Below are 11,737 nucleotides of genomic sequence, written 5' to 3' on the forward strand. Positions count from 1 at the left end.
CCTCCTCCGGCTGCAACTAAGGCATTGCCTTTTAAATCAGTGTAGAGTTATTATTTATTATTTTTAGTTGTTCTACTTTGATAATGCTTCGGTGCTCACCTGAGCGGAAATATACGTGTATTACCTCTGCGGAGTCATTTTCACTTGTCTCTAACAAAAAATAAAGGATACTCTGTCTCTGTTTGGTAGCCATGCCATCGAGCGGACGCAAACCGAAAACAGCGCTCACATTTTGAAGTAGTTTAAACAACAAATAAAAAGTGAGTGTAATGGCATCTAAATTGTCCACGTTATTTCAACAAACACTCATCAAATTCTATTAGATGTTAAAGTGAATTAACTATAACCATCTCAGCGGCCTGAAAGAAAAATCAGTGGAAGGAGGAAAGATTTTAACATTGTAGCCTGAAAGATAGGAGTAAATACGGATATTGACACAATCAAAATTAGCATCGAAAAGGTACAAAAAATTTATTTCATTTTAAATACTTAAGACATTATATAATAACTGGCACTTATGAAATTTTGATGGAGATGAAACAGGTGAATGGTTATATTTTTTAATGATGGCGATTATGCAACTGAGTCGTTGCGTAGTTGCTGACGAATGTTGTTGATGTAACAAGAACTGCAGTCCGTCGGTCTGAAAAATCAGTCTTACAGTTTAAGGACTAGGACACAAACGCCTCAGGGCGTGAGATTTTAGAAAGTAATGCAACGGTTTCTTGTGGCCATCATCAGTCATTTTGAATGCTGGGATTCGAGGACAGGATACAGTGATCCACAAACTCTTGCACGACCTCCGTAACCCTGTCGCGGTAGTCTGGGTACTCGAGGAAGCACTCGCAGACTTCCCGACCCCGGTCGACCAGCAGGATGCGTTCGAAGTCGTCACGCATGCGCAGCATGCCGTCGGTGTGCTCTGTGGGCATGAGGACGGTGGGGCAGTAGGCGGCCGCCACGGCCCGCCCCAGGTCGCGCGCCGCCTCGCAGCTGTCCAGGAACTGCTGGCGCTGCAGCACCCGCTGCGCGTCGACGCCGCCGTGCCACAGCTCCCGCTCCAGCGCCTCGTAGTACTCGCCGAGCAGGCGCGGCTCCCACTGCTGGCGGAAGCTCCGCCGCGTCGACAGGTGCAGGAACACCATGACGTCAGTGCTGGGCGGCAGGTACCGCGCCATCTGGAAGTCGACGAAGCGCACCTGCGTGGGGCTGTCGGCCTGGTAGCGGAACAGCAGGTTGCTCGTCCACAGGTCGCCGTGGCACACCACGTTGCGGAGCTCGTCGGACGGGGACAACAGTCTTTCCGCCACCGCCCGCATGCACGGTAGCTCGGCTCGGATCGCGTCGCACTTCCCCTTGTACTTGGGCAGCAACTCCAAGAGCGGCTCCACAGTCTTGACGCACGAATCGAACCAGTTCCTCGCCTTCCCGTCTATCTCCACCGTGGCGGTCGTCTTGTCCACTAGGTCGACTGAACAGCTGTCACTTATGCGGTAGATCTTCCCCTCCGACTTGATAACGTTCTCCTCGTGCAAGATACTGGCCGCGTGCAGGGCGGCGAGATTTTTCAGTACGAGCGAGCAGTGGTCGTAATCCAGAGTCTGGCCGGGCTCCAAACTTCTGAAATCGCCCTCGGTCAGATCTTCGAAGACGAGTGTGTCCTTGGTCGTGAAGTAGCATTCCGGTATATACTTCTGTTTGCCCCCGTTCTGCTGCAGAGCAGTCTTGAGTAAGGGCGCGACGGTCGAGTAGAACGCCACTTCCCTGTTGAAGCAACCGTAGGCAGCGATAAAGTCTTCCCGTAGGCGCGACTGACGGGGTAGAGTCTTGGCGAAGAACCTGAGGTTGCACAGTTTGCTGTCGGCGGTGCGGATACGGACGTCCACGACGTACTGCTCGCTCATGAAGCCCAGCCCGTCGCCGCCCAGTTTGGCCAGCTTGACGTCGAGGAACTCGAAGTCGCGAGTGCCGAGGCGCCGACTGACCACCAGCTCGCACTCGATCCTGGTGAGGACTTCGGCGTCCGCCAGCCGGCAGCCGACGGTCCTGCAACTGACGCCCTTAACCATGCTTCCGCTGATGCTGCCGCTCCACCTGGCCCCTGGCGGTCGAGATAAGCGAATGCCGTACAGCTGGCGCGGACGCCGCGTTTTAAAGCGGCACGAACACGAGCCCGTCACGCCGTTACGTAAGCGTTTCCGGCCGCGACCAAGTGAAACCGGCTAGAACAAAAGCAGCCGCACAGCTAGAGTTTTTATCTACGCCTCTCCCAGCGCGCTCTTCCTCGTACCGCGCAGTGTCAGAACAGGATGTGAAGAAGAGGTACAACGATGACGGATGTTTTCCACTCATCCGTTTGTTCTTCGCTGTCTGCTGTTTTGAAACATTCCCCTTCGTGCACACGTGTTGCCACAAATACTTCGCGAACCATTAGCGATGTACAGATTGCTAGAATAACCTAGCAAATATAGGATGACAAAGAAGTGTAGTTCCAAACAGTTTTGATCTATATTTCAACGAGTGAGTTCTTAGATTCAACATAATTAGCTTTTGTCATTGTAAAAGTGTAAATCTCCTTGAGAGACATGATATTTGTTTGTATCGCTTATAGTATTAATGAAATAACTACCTCGTTGCATATACTCTGAATACAGTAGCTTTGTCCTTGATACACGGGCTCGCCTTCGAAAGCAGTGGATTTCAAATCCTATTCTCGTCATCCGGGTTTACACTTTCCGTTATTTCGCTAAATAAGTTAAGTCGTTCCTTTGAAAAGGGCGACGACGATTTTGATCTCCGTTCTTCTACTGACAATTTACGAGTCTTTCCTTCCTGTGTTTTTCTTTCTCTTCTATACCTAATCAAGCGGTGAAGACTATCTATCTAGAACTACAGGATATGGGATCTGTCAAAATGAAAAAAGTATTATTTACTCACATTTCTTCCTAAGCAACTTACAGTTGCATCGTTCGACTCACGCAAAGTTTTGTTTGTAATATGAAGAGCATACATACTACGACAATTCCGGATTTCTAAGGCCATAGCGTTTCCTCTTTCAACGACGAACAGCAGAGAACGTTCGCTTACGTACAAGCCAGCAGAGTGCTACGTCAGATAAAGACACATTTGCGATTTCTAAGAAACAAATATTAACTCTGGAACAGTACACTCAAACTATAAAAAAAATGGTTCAAATGGCTCTGAGCACTATGGAACTTAACATCTGAGGTCATCGGGCCCCTAGAACTATTGAAACCTAACTAACGTAAGGGCATCACACACATCCATACCCGAGGCAGGATTCGAACCTGAGACCGTACATGTCGCGCGGTTCCAGACTGTAGCGCCTAGAACCGCTCGGCCACATCGGCCGGCTTACTCAAACTATAAGTTCAGAATGTTTGATACTTCAAATAAATATTACCAAATACCCAAATTTTCTGCTGCAAATCATTGGAAAAAGTTGCAGAATGTAAATAAGAGTACATAAATCGATTTTGTTATAGGATATACATGGTGTTTGGGAAACACATGTTTACTTTATTCCAAAACAAAAAGGAACTCACCATACTGTACATACAGAACGTAATGTTTAAGTGTTAATACAAAAATGTGCTTAAATGATAAATGGAAATTTCGTTATGATTGCTTGCTTACAATTGTTACCTAACAACTGTTCTTCGTCACGCCTAATTCAATTGCTCAAGCAGAAGTGGATGGGCTAAACATATGAATTGAAACAATCGAAGAACGGAAACGGTACGTTTCCAGACGTGAGTTCCTATACAAAATATTGTGTACTTACTCTACTATACAAATCCTAGAAATTTGTAACGGGAATTGCTGAACACCCTGTATACGGATAGGTCCTCGACTACACTACGGAGTACAATATGGGTTATCAACGTTTAATAGTTTCTGGTAGCGCTATAAACTGAAAGACATTCAACAAAATAGAGGATCTCTATGAGAATATAAATGACACTTCCTCCTTTCGAGTAAGTATCATACATGGATCTCACAGTCTTGAAAAAATAAAGTCTTTTACTGCAACTGCTTCTTCTGAGTCATATACAACCTTCGATGTATTAAGCCCCTTAGAATACATGATGAGAAAAGGGTTCTGCGGGTGTTTTAGTTAGTACGACATTGTTTAAGAGTAAAAATATAACTGCAGAAGTACAGTCAGCTTGGAAAGTCGCGTCCATAATTGACACTGGGAAGTAGATACAACCAGGCGTAAAATTTATAATGATTCAGCCCAACCAGCTCTTACACATAAGTTAGTAATGACTCATAAGATCATGTTTCACCGAACGTTGCATCATCTGGAAACGTAGAGCGTTGCGCTATCGCATCCTTGGCAGTGACCAGAAGCTTGGGAGCCGCGGAGTTGGAGTTCGTGCAACTGTAATCGGGCTGACGTTGTAGAAATACGCTCAGGACATCTACATCTACTGATTACTCTGCAATTCACAATTAAGTATCTGCTAGACAGTTCATCGAGCCACCTTTAAGCTACTTCTATACCGTTTCACTCTCGAAGACCGTCCGGGATAAACGAACACTTAAACCTTTCCGTGCGAGCTCTGATTTCTCTTATTTTATGATGATGATCATTTCTCACTATGTAGGTGGGTGCCACCAAAACATTTTCACGATCTAAGAAAGTTAGCGTGTGACATTTAGCGAGAAAGTCCTGCCGCGGAGAAAAATGGCTTTGTTTTGATGATTGCTACCCTAATCCGTGTATCATATACGTAGCACTCGCTCCCTTATTTCGCGATAATACAAAACAAGCTGCCCTTCTTCGAACTTTTTCGATGTCCTACTTCATCCTATCTAATGCAGATCCCACACCACTCAGCAACAATCCATAAGAGGGCGGAAAAACGTATTGCAAGCAGACCCTTTAGTAGACCTGTTACATTTTCTAAGTGTTCTGCCAATAAATCGCAGCCTTTAGTGTTCATTCGCCAAAAAATTGTCTACGTATTAGTTCCAATTCATGTATAATTAACAGCCTTTAGATTGCTGCGATTTATCGTGTAACTGAAATTTAGCGGATTATTTTTAGTGCTTATGTGGATTGCTTCACATTTTTCGTGATTTAGAGTGAATTGCCACTTTTTGTAATATATAGATACTCTGTCAAAATATTTTGTAAATCTTTTCGATCATCTCGTGACTTTACAAAACGGTAATGACTGCATCACGTGTACACAATCTATGAGAGCTGCTCAGATTGTCTCCTAAATCGTTCATGTAGATCAGCAACAACAGAGCGCCTCAAGCACTTCCTCGGGGAACGTCAGATACTACTTCTGTTTTACTCCATGACTTCCCATCACTTATTACAAACTATCACGTTTTTCACAGGAAATTATGAATCCAGTCACACAACTGAGACGATACTGCACGGATATGACACTTAATTAGAAGTCGCTTGTGAAAAACGGCCTGAAAATCCCTCTAGAAATCTATAAATGTGGAATCAATTTGACGTCCCCTGTCGATAGTACTCATTACTTCGTGAGAATAAAGAGCTAGTTGTGTTTCACAAGAACGATATTTTCTGTATCCGTGTTGGCTACTTGTCAATAAATCGTTTTCTTTTAGGTAACTCTTAATGCTCGAACACAAAATCCTACTGCAAACTGAGTAGCGATATGCGTCTGTAATTCAGCAGGTCCTATTTCCTTTCCTGGGTATTGGTGAGATTTGTGCAACTTTCCGGTCTGTGAATACGGATCTTTCTACAGGTGAGCGGTTGTATATGATGGCTGAGTGTCCCTTCGTACGCATATCTGCATACATACATTTTAACTTACATTATACACTCTTGTTCAGAAAAAAAGCAGTACTCTTGAATAACTAGAAATAGGACGTTCAAATTCACAGGACAGATGCATTAGCATCAGACCAAGGCAACATGTTGCCTCTCTGTAGAGCATGTTGGGTTACTACAGCGCATGTGGGCAAGCATTATCCTGTTGGAAAACACCTCCTGGAGTGCTGTTCATGAACTGCAGCACAACAGGTCTAATCCCCAGACTGAAGTACAGATGGGCTGTCAGGGTGCGTGGGATAACCACGAGACTTCTAGTTCAGTCATACGAAGTTGCTCCTCAGATCGTAACTCTAGGTGTAGGTCCAGTGTGTCTTGCACAAAGGCACGTTACTTGCAGGTCCTCAGCTGGTCTCTTTCTAACCAACACACAGCCATCACCGTCACCGGGGCAGTACCAGGCTTCATTAGAAAACACAACAGACATCCACCCTAGCCTCCAGTGAGCTATCGCTTGACACCGCAGAAGTCGTGAATGGCGTCAGTGGGATGCTTGCTACAGTGCGTCTGTCTCGGAGCTGTGGAAAAAGTTGTTGGCAAAAATCTCGAAAAGTTCTTGATGATTTACTCGACATTTTTGCACGATGATTTAATAGACTTCTGCACGGACATAACGCAGCCATTTACTTCAGATTTTTACGCGATGTTTAATTAAATCTGGTCGAAAACTTCTTTACCTGTTCTCTTCAAAGTTTCACACGATACTGTAACAAAATTTGGACAGCCAAAGAAAATACGTACAATGGACGCAATACATAAAATAGCCAGACCTTGTTGGCAAAAATTTCGGTAAGTTCTTGATCAATCTAATTTTCTTTTTACACAGTAGGCTACTAAACATTTACACCATCATAGGCTATGTACGTTTTTAATTTTGTTGTTGTGGTCATAAGTCCAGGGGATGGTTTGATGCAGTTCCCAATGCTACTCTATCCTGTACAAGCTTCTTCATCTCCGAGTAACTACTGCAACCTACATCCTTCTAAATCTGCTTAGTGTATTCATCTCTTGGTCTCCCTCTACGAGTTTTACCCTCCACACTGTACTCCAATACTAAATTGGTGATCCCTTGATGCCTCAGATCATGTCCTACCAACCGATCCCTTCATCTAGTCAAGATGTACTTCAAATTCCTCTTCTCCCCAATTCTGTTCAGTACCTCCTCATTAGTTACGTGATCCACCCGTCTAATCTTCAGCATTCTTCTGCAGCACCACATTTCGAAAGCTTCTATTCTCCTCTCGTCTAAACTATTTATCGTCCATGTTTCACTTCACTACACTCCATACAAATACTTTCAGAAACGACTTCCTGACACTTAAATATATACACGATGTTAACAAATTTCTCTTCTTTAGAAACGCTTTCGTTGCCATCACCAGTCTACGTTTTATATCCTCTCTACTTCGACCATCATCTGTTACTTTGCTCTCCTAATAATAAAACTCTTCTACTACTTTATATGTCTTATTTCCTAATCTAATTCCCTCAGCATCACCCGACTTAATTCGACTACATCCCATTATCCTCGTTTTGCTTTTGTTGATGTTCATCTTATATCCTCCTTTCAAGTGACTGTCTATTCCGTTCAACTGCTCTTCGAGTTGCTTTGCTGTCTCTGGTAGAATTACAATGTCGTCAGCAAACCTCAAAATTTTTTATTTCTTCTCCATGGATTTTAATTCCTACTCCAAATTTTTCTTTTGTTTCCTTTACTGCTTGCTCAGTATAGAGATTGAACAACATCAGGGATAGGATACAAACCTGCCTCACTCCCTTCTCAATAACTACCTCCCTTTCATTCCCTCGACTCTTAGAATACTACTGTGGAATCTGTATTGTCCAAAACTTTGTAATCCTACCATTTCGCAGAATAAATCCATGCGAAATCTGACGTTGAAGTTGCTTTTCTCGCCGATTTTTGAGCTTGAGAGGTCTCTGTCATACGATGTATACCTATGATCCCAACCGATTTACCAGTTAATCTTAAGCAACTTCAGATCAAAACCAGTACACAAATCCTGGAGGACCTCCTCTCTACGGTTCAATTGGAATGAAAGTAAATCTGATATAATCTAATCAAAGCTGAAAGTCAAATAGAAGAAGGGGGTGAGGTGGTTGTCAGAAGGGTGGGCGGGGAGGAAATGAGCTTAGAGAGGGGTGTGGAGGAGACGGACAGTGAAAGAGAGAAGAGGAGATAGACAGAGAGAGTGGGCAGGAGGAGACGATGGACAAATGTAATACTACCATTTCGCAGAATAAATCCATAGAGAATGGACAGAGAGAAAGATTAGGACCTGCATCCAGTTCCTATTCATATTCAGCAATTTAGAAGCGTTTCCTGGTTCGCTAGTTAAATATCCCATCAACCAGTGAAGTCGTCAGCTTTTTTCTGCAAGATCATATTTCGGAAGCTCGTATACTTGCCTGTAGTCTCTACTACCCAACTTTCACTTCCGTATAAAGCTACATTTAATTTATATACTTTCAGAAAAGATTTCCTTACGTTCATAGAGATTTACATGATTGAAATAATACATTTCGTGGTTCACCAAGTTCATGTGGAAAACTACCTCGTAGCTTTCGGCCTCTGATGTGCCTTTACATTTATTCGTAAGTAAATAATGTCACACACTTTCAACGTTGTCACAGGCCTCGTTTTGTCATGGAGTAGACGTAACGAGAGACCCTGGACCATCTCACACTGAATTCTCCTGTGGTATGCCTTCTGCTTACTCTAATGTTGCTTTATAATTAACATTTTCCAGTTTTCAAAATATTGCTCAGATAATATTAGCCGCTAATCCACATATACCTTTTTTTGGTGTTTAACATGGAATGCGATAACATTATTTCGATAAAAATGTGGTACTTCCTTCGCAAAATTCAATCTAGAGCAGTTAGGTACATTTCATAGCGCCATAACTGCCAATATTAAAAGTAAAATGAAGTATTCTGTTTCATTCGGCGAGTGACTCTTATGCTGCTACTTATCACATCACAGAGGACAACGTGATTACGTAGGTGGAAATTTCCACGCAGGGACTCACGTACTCGCAGATACCTGGAATATTCCGTTCAAACAGGTCGACGCAGAGAGAAGTGAACAGCGACTGGTAAGAGTGGTTTCTCTTGCCCTCGCCGTCTCGTGTAGTTAGTGATCAAAGCATGAAAATATTTCGTTGAGTACTTGTCAAAGTGAGTCATTTAGTTATCCAAAGCTACATTTCATATACGGATCAATTTTGCAGTGTTACGTATAGTGTTCCCAGCTCATCGTTAATTAACTAAAATTCCTGAATTCTTCAGAATTAATGTTAGAGGTATGCAAATTTTGAAAGATATCGTTTATAAGAATTCACACAAATAGTAGTGGGCAAACAGCAATGGATAAGATTTAAGTTACATGGTCATAAACAAGTCATTTTAAAGACATGGATAATAAGGTGAACTTCACGACTGGTATTTTGGGAATATGGCACTCATAAAAACTGGACGTTACTGGAAACGTTTTACAGAGATTTTAATTGTGCTAGAATGTGTAGTTGTGTGTGTTGGTGTTGTGCCATCTTACAGAATACAGAAAATTGATACTGAAAAGGGTTTATGCCTCGTGAAAGTGTAATTAACATATTATCCACTATACGACTGGAAGAATACGATACCCAAGAGGGTCGATGCTTCGTGAAAGTGTAACTAACATATTAGCCACTATACGACAGGAAGAAATAGATCTCTCTCTCTCTCTCTCTCTCTCTCACACACACACACACACACACACACACACACAGAGAGAGAGAGAGAGAGAGAGAGAGAGAGAGAGAGAAAGGCGGGGTGTTTCCATTTACTACGGGGTTTAGGGGCTTAGAGGCTGAATCGAACAGTTTTTGAAGCAAATGTTCACAAGCGTAGTAAAAATATGTATGTGAGTATTTTCTTCGATACAAAATATCACTGCGTAACCGCTGTGAAATTTTCACCCTTTTTAATTACAACGGTACTTTCCAGGCGATCGACGACTTTGAAAACGAAATCAACTGTGATGTTCCTAAAACAAGCATTGTGTCACACTGTAGGAGTGTGAGAAACTTCATAAAATTTATTGCAGCCGATAGTCTATAGTTACGTTCAAAGATTTGTTTTTTTAAAGTAAAAACGTTTCTTTAAGATACGTAGACTGTGTATTACCTGTGATCAGAGAAACTTCTACAACTTACTCCCTGACATTTACGAGATATATCTCTCACAGATTGTTAGAAAGTGGTTTCTTGTCATCAGAAATGAAGTTTGTTGTCCGTTACCTGAGGATTTAGTTCGTCGTAATCTGTCTACAGCGATTATCAGTACTAGAGTGGTTGTCTCTTTCTCATTTATTTGTTTCTTCTCTTTCTGGTTCCATCTTTCCAAGTAGGCTAGTTTTAGTCAGAACTGCAATGTCATCGAGTAAGTTCGATAGTGTTATTCGCATGTTTTGTGGATGACTTCTTTTGTATAATTTTTCTTTCCATCCTTCTTATATCTCTCAGTAACGATTCTTAAAAGAGAGCTGGAGACTGTGATTATCTTATGGCTGGTGACATACATCTTTCTAAATACTAGAAAATTCGCGTTACCTCTGGTGTTAGTCAGAGATCACGTAACGATACAGAGGAACTTGATGACGCGGAAAATGAATCCTTCCCAATACTGACGTGACTCGCTGGTTACTTAGGAATAATATAAAATTAATTACGGCCGTGTTAAAAGCCACTCATTCTTATTTTCTGGAAGAGTACATTAGTCTTCATGCAAAGGTATCAGTATGCTTTGGACTAATAAAATTGATTACGAGTTAAAGTAAACACCATGTACGGCGTCCTTATTGCATTCCTTTCAGTCGACGAAATATAGTAATAACAAGAGGTGACGGGCGTTATTGAGATTTTAGAATAATTACAGCTACAACTTCATAATTCTTTTTGGGGTAATTTTATTATCCATCAGAGTGGAAATTGCCTAGAAGTTTGGTCTAATGAGAGTTCTGATACGAAACGTCATGCTTTGTGACTTTTGCACGAACAGGTGTGACAGTTCTCTCTCACAGGAATGAAATGTCACGGGGAAATGCCGGAGCGAGTAAATTTGTTACAAGCGGTAACGACAGCTGACAACATATGGCTCTTGCCTCCAGGCCAGTAAACCTGATTAACAGACCTTAACGAATACAGGAAGAGCATATAGCAGTTTTCGTTGTATAGCACTTTGCGTTGTCCGTGTCCCCGAGAGCTCAGATGGCACAATAATTAAAAGTCGTTTAAAAGTCCATCATAATAGAAGAGTTACAAATTTTTCTTGGTTTGTAATTTGTTTGAAAACAATAAATCGTAATAACAGAGTTTTCAGATCACTTGCCCCTGTTTCCCCTTCATACCTATTTACATTTATATTCCAATATATTCACTTACATATATAATCAAGCGTATTATAAGAGGAACTCGTTACCATATTCAGCTTGTATTTACGCACACGTCGTGTCACATATTTTGCAGTTATGTGACAATTCCTTAGCTTTATTTCGAGTGTGGGTTTAGTCTCTATTGTTAGGTGCATGTGCAGATAGTGTGGGATTAAATCAAGAAATATTTTTGAATGGACTGGGCGCAGTGCTTGCTTCGACATAGTCTGCAGCATAAATGGCAGACACACTACACAGATTTAACTAACAAATACACTACTACAAGTCCGAGATAGTACATGCTGTTACAACATCGCTACAACGAGTCACATTAACAAAGAACTTGCTAGGGTGAGACTAGTTATCAATCGGACGTTGCCCCTCCTCTGGCCTGTATGCATGCACTGATTCACCTGGGAAAGATGTCATAAAGCCGTTGAACTTCTCCGCAGGCA

The 11,737-nt window shown here is 42.2% G+C and overlaps 1 protein-coding gene across 1 annotated transcript; it reads right to left on the reverse strand.

Moving 5' to 3' along the window:
- Positions 1 to 454: 454 nt before the first annotated feature.
- LOC126483897 (uncharacterized) lies at positions 455 to 2,112 on the reverse strand. Its single transcript, XM_050107164.1, has one exon. The coding sequence runs from the start codon at positions 2,067 to 2,069 to the stop codon at positions 738 to 740; it is 1,332 nt and encodes a 443-aa protein (XP_049963121.1). The 5' UTR covers positions 2,070 to 2,112; the 3' UTR covers positions 455 to 737.
- Positions 2,113 to 11,737: the final 9,625 nt, after the last annotated feature.

The sequence above is a fragment of the Schistocerca serialis genome, chromosome 6, assembly GCF_023864345.2.
Source record: "Schistocerca serialis cubense isolate TAMUIC-IGC-003099 chromosome 6, iqSchSeri2.2, whole genome shotgun sequence".
Classification (NCBI taxonomy): Eukaryota; Metazoa; Arthropoda; class Insecta; order Orthoptera; family Acrididae; genus Schistocerca; species Schistocerca serialis.

Excerpts from the sequence above, each read along its gene's own strand:
- LOC126483897 (XM_050107164.1), bottom strand. The coding sequence starts at position 2,069 with ATGGTTAAGGGCGTCAGTTGCAGGACCGTCGGCTGCCGGCTGGCGGAC.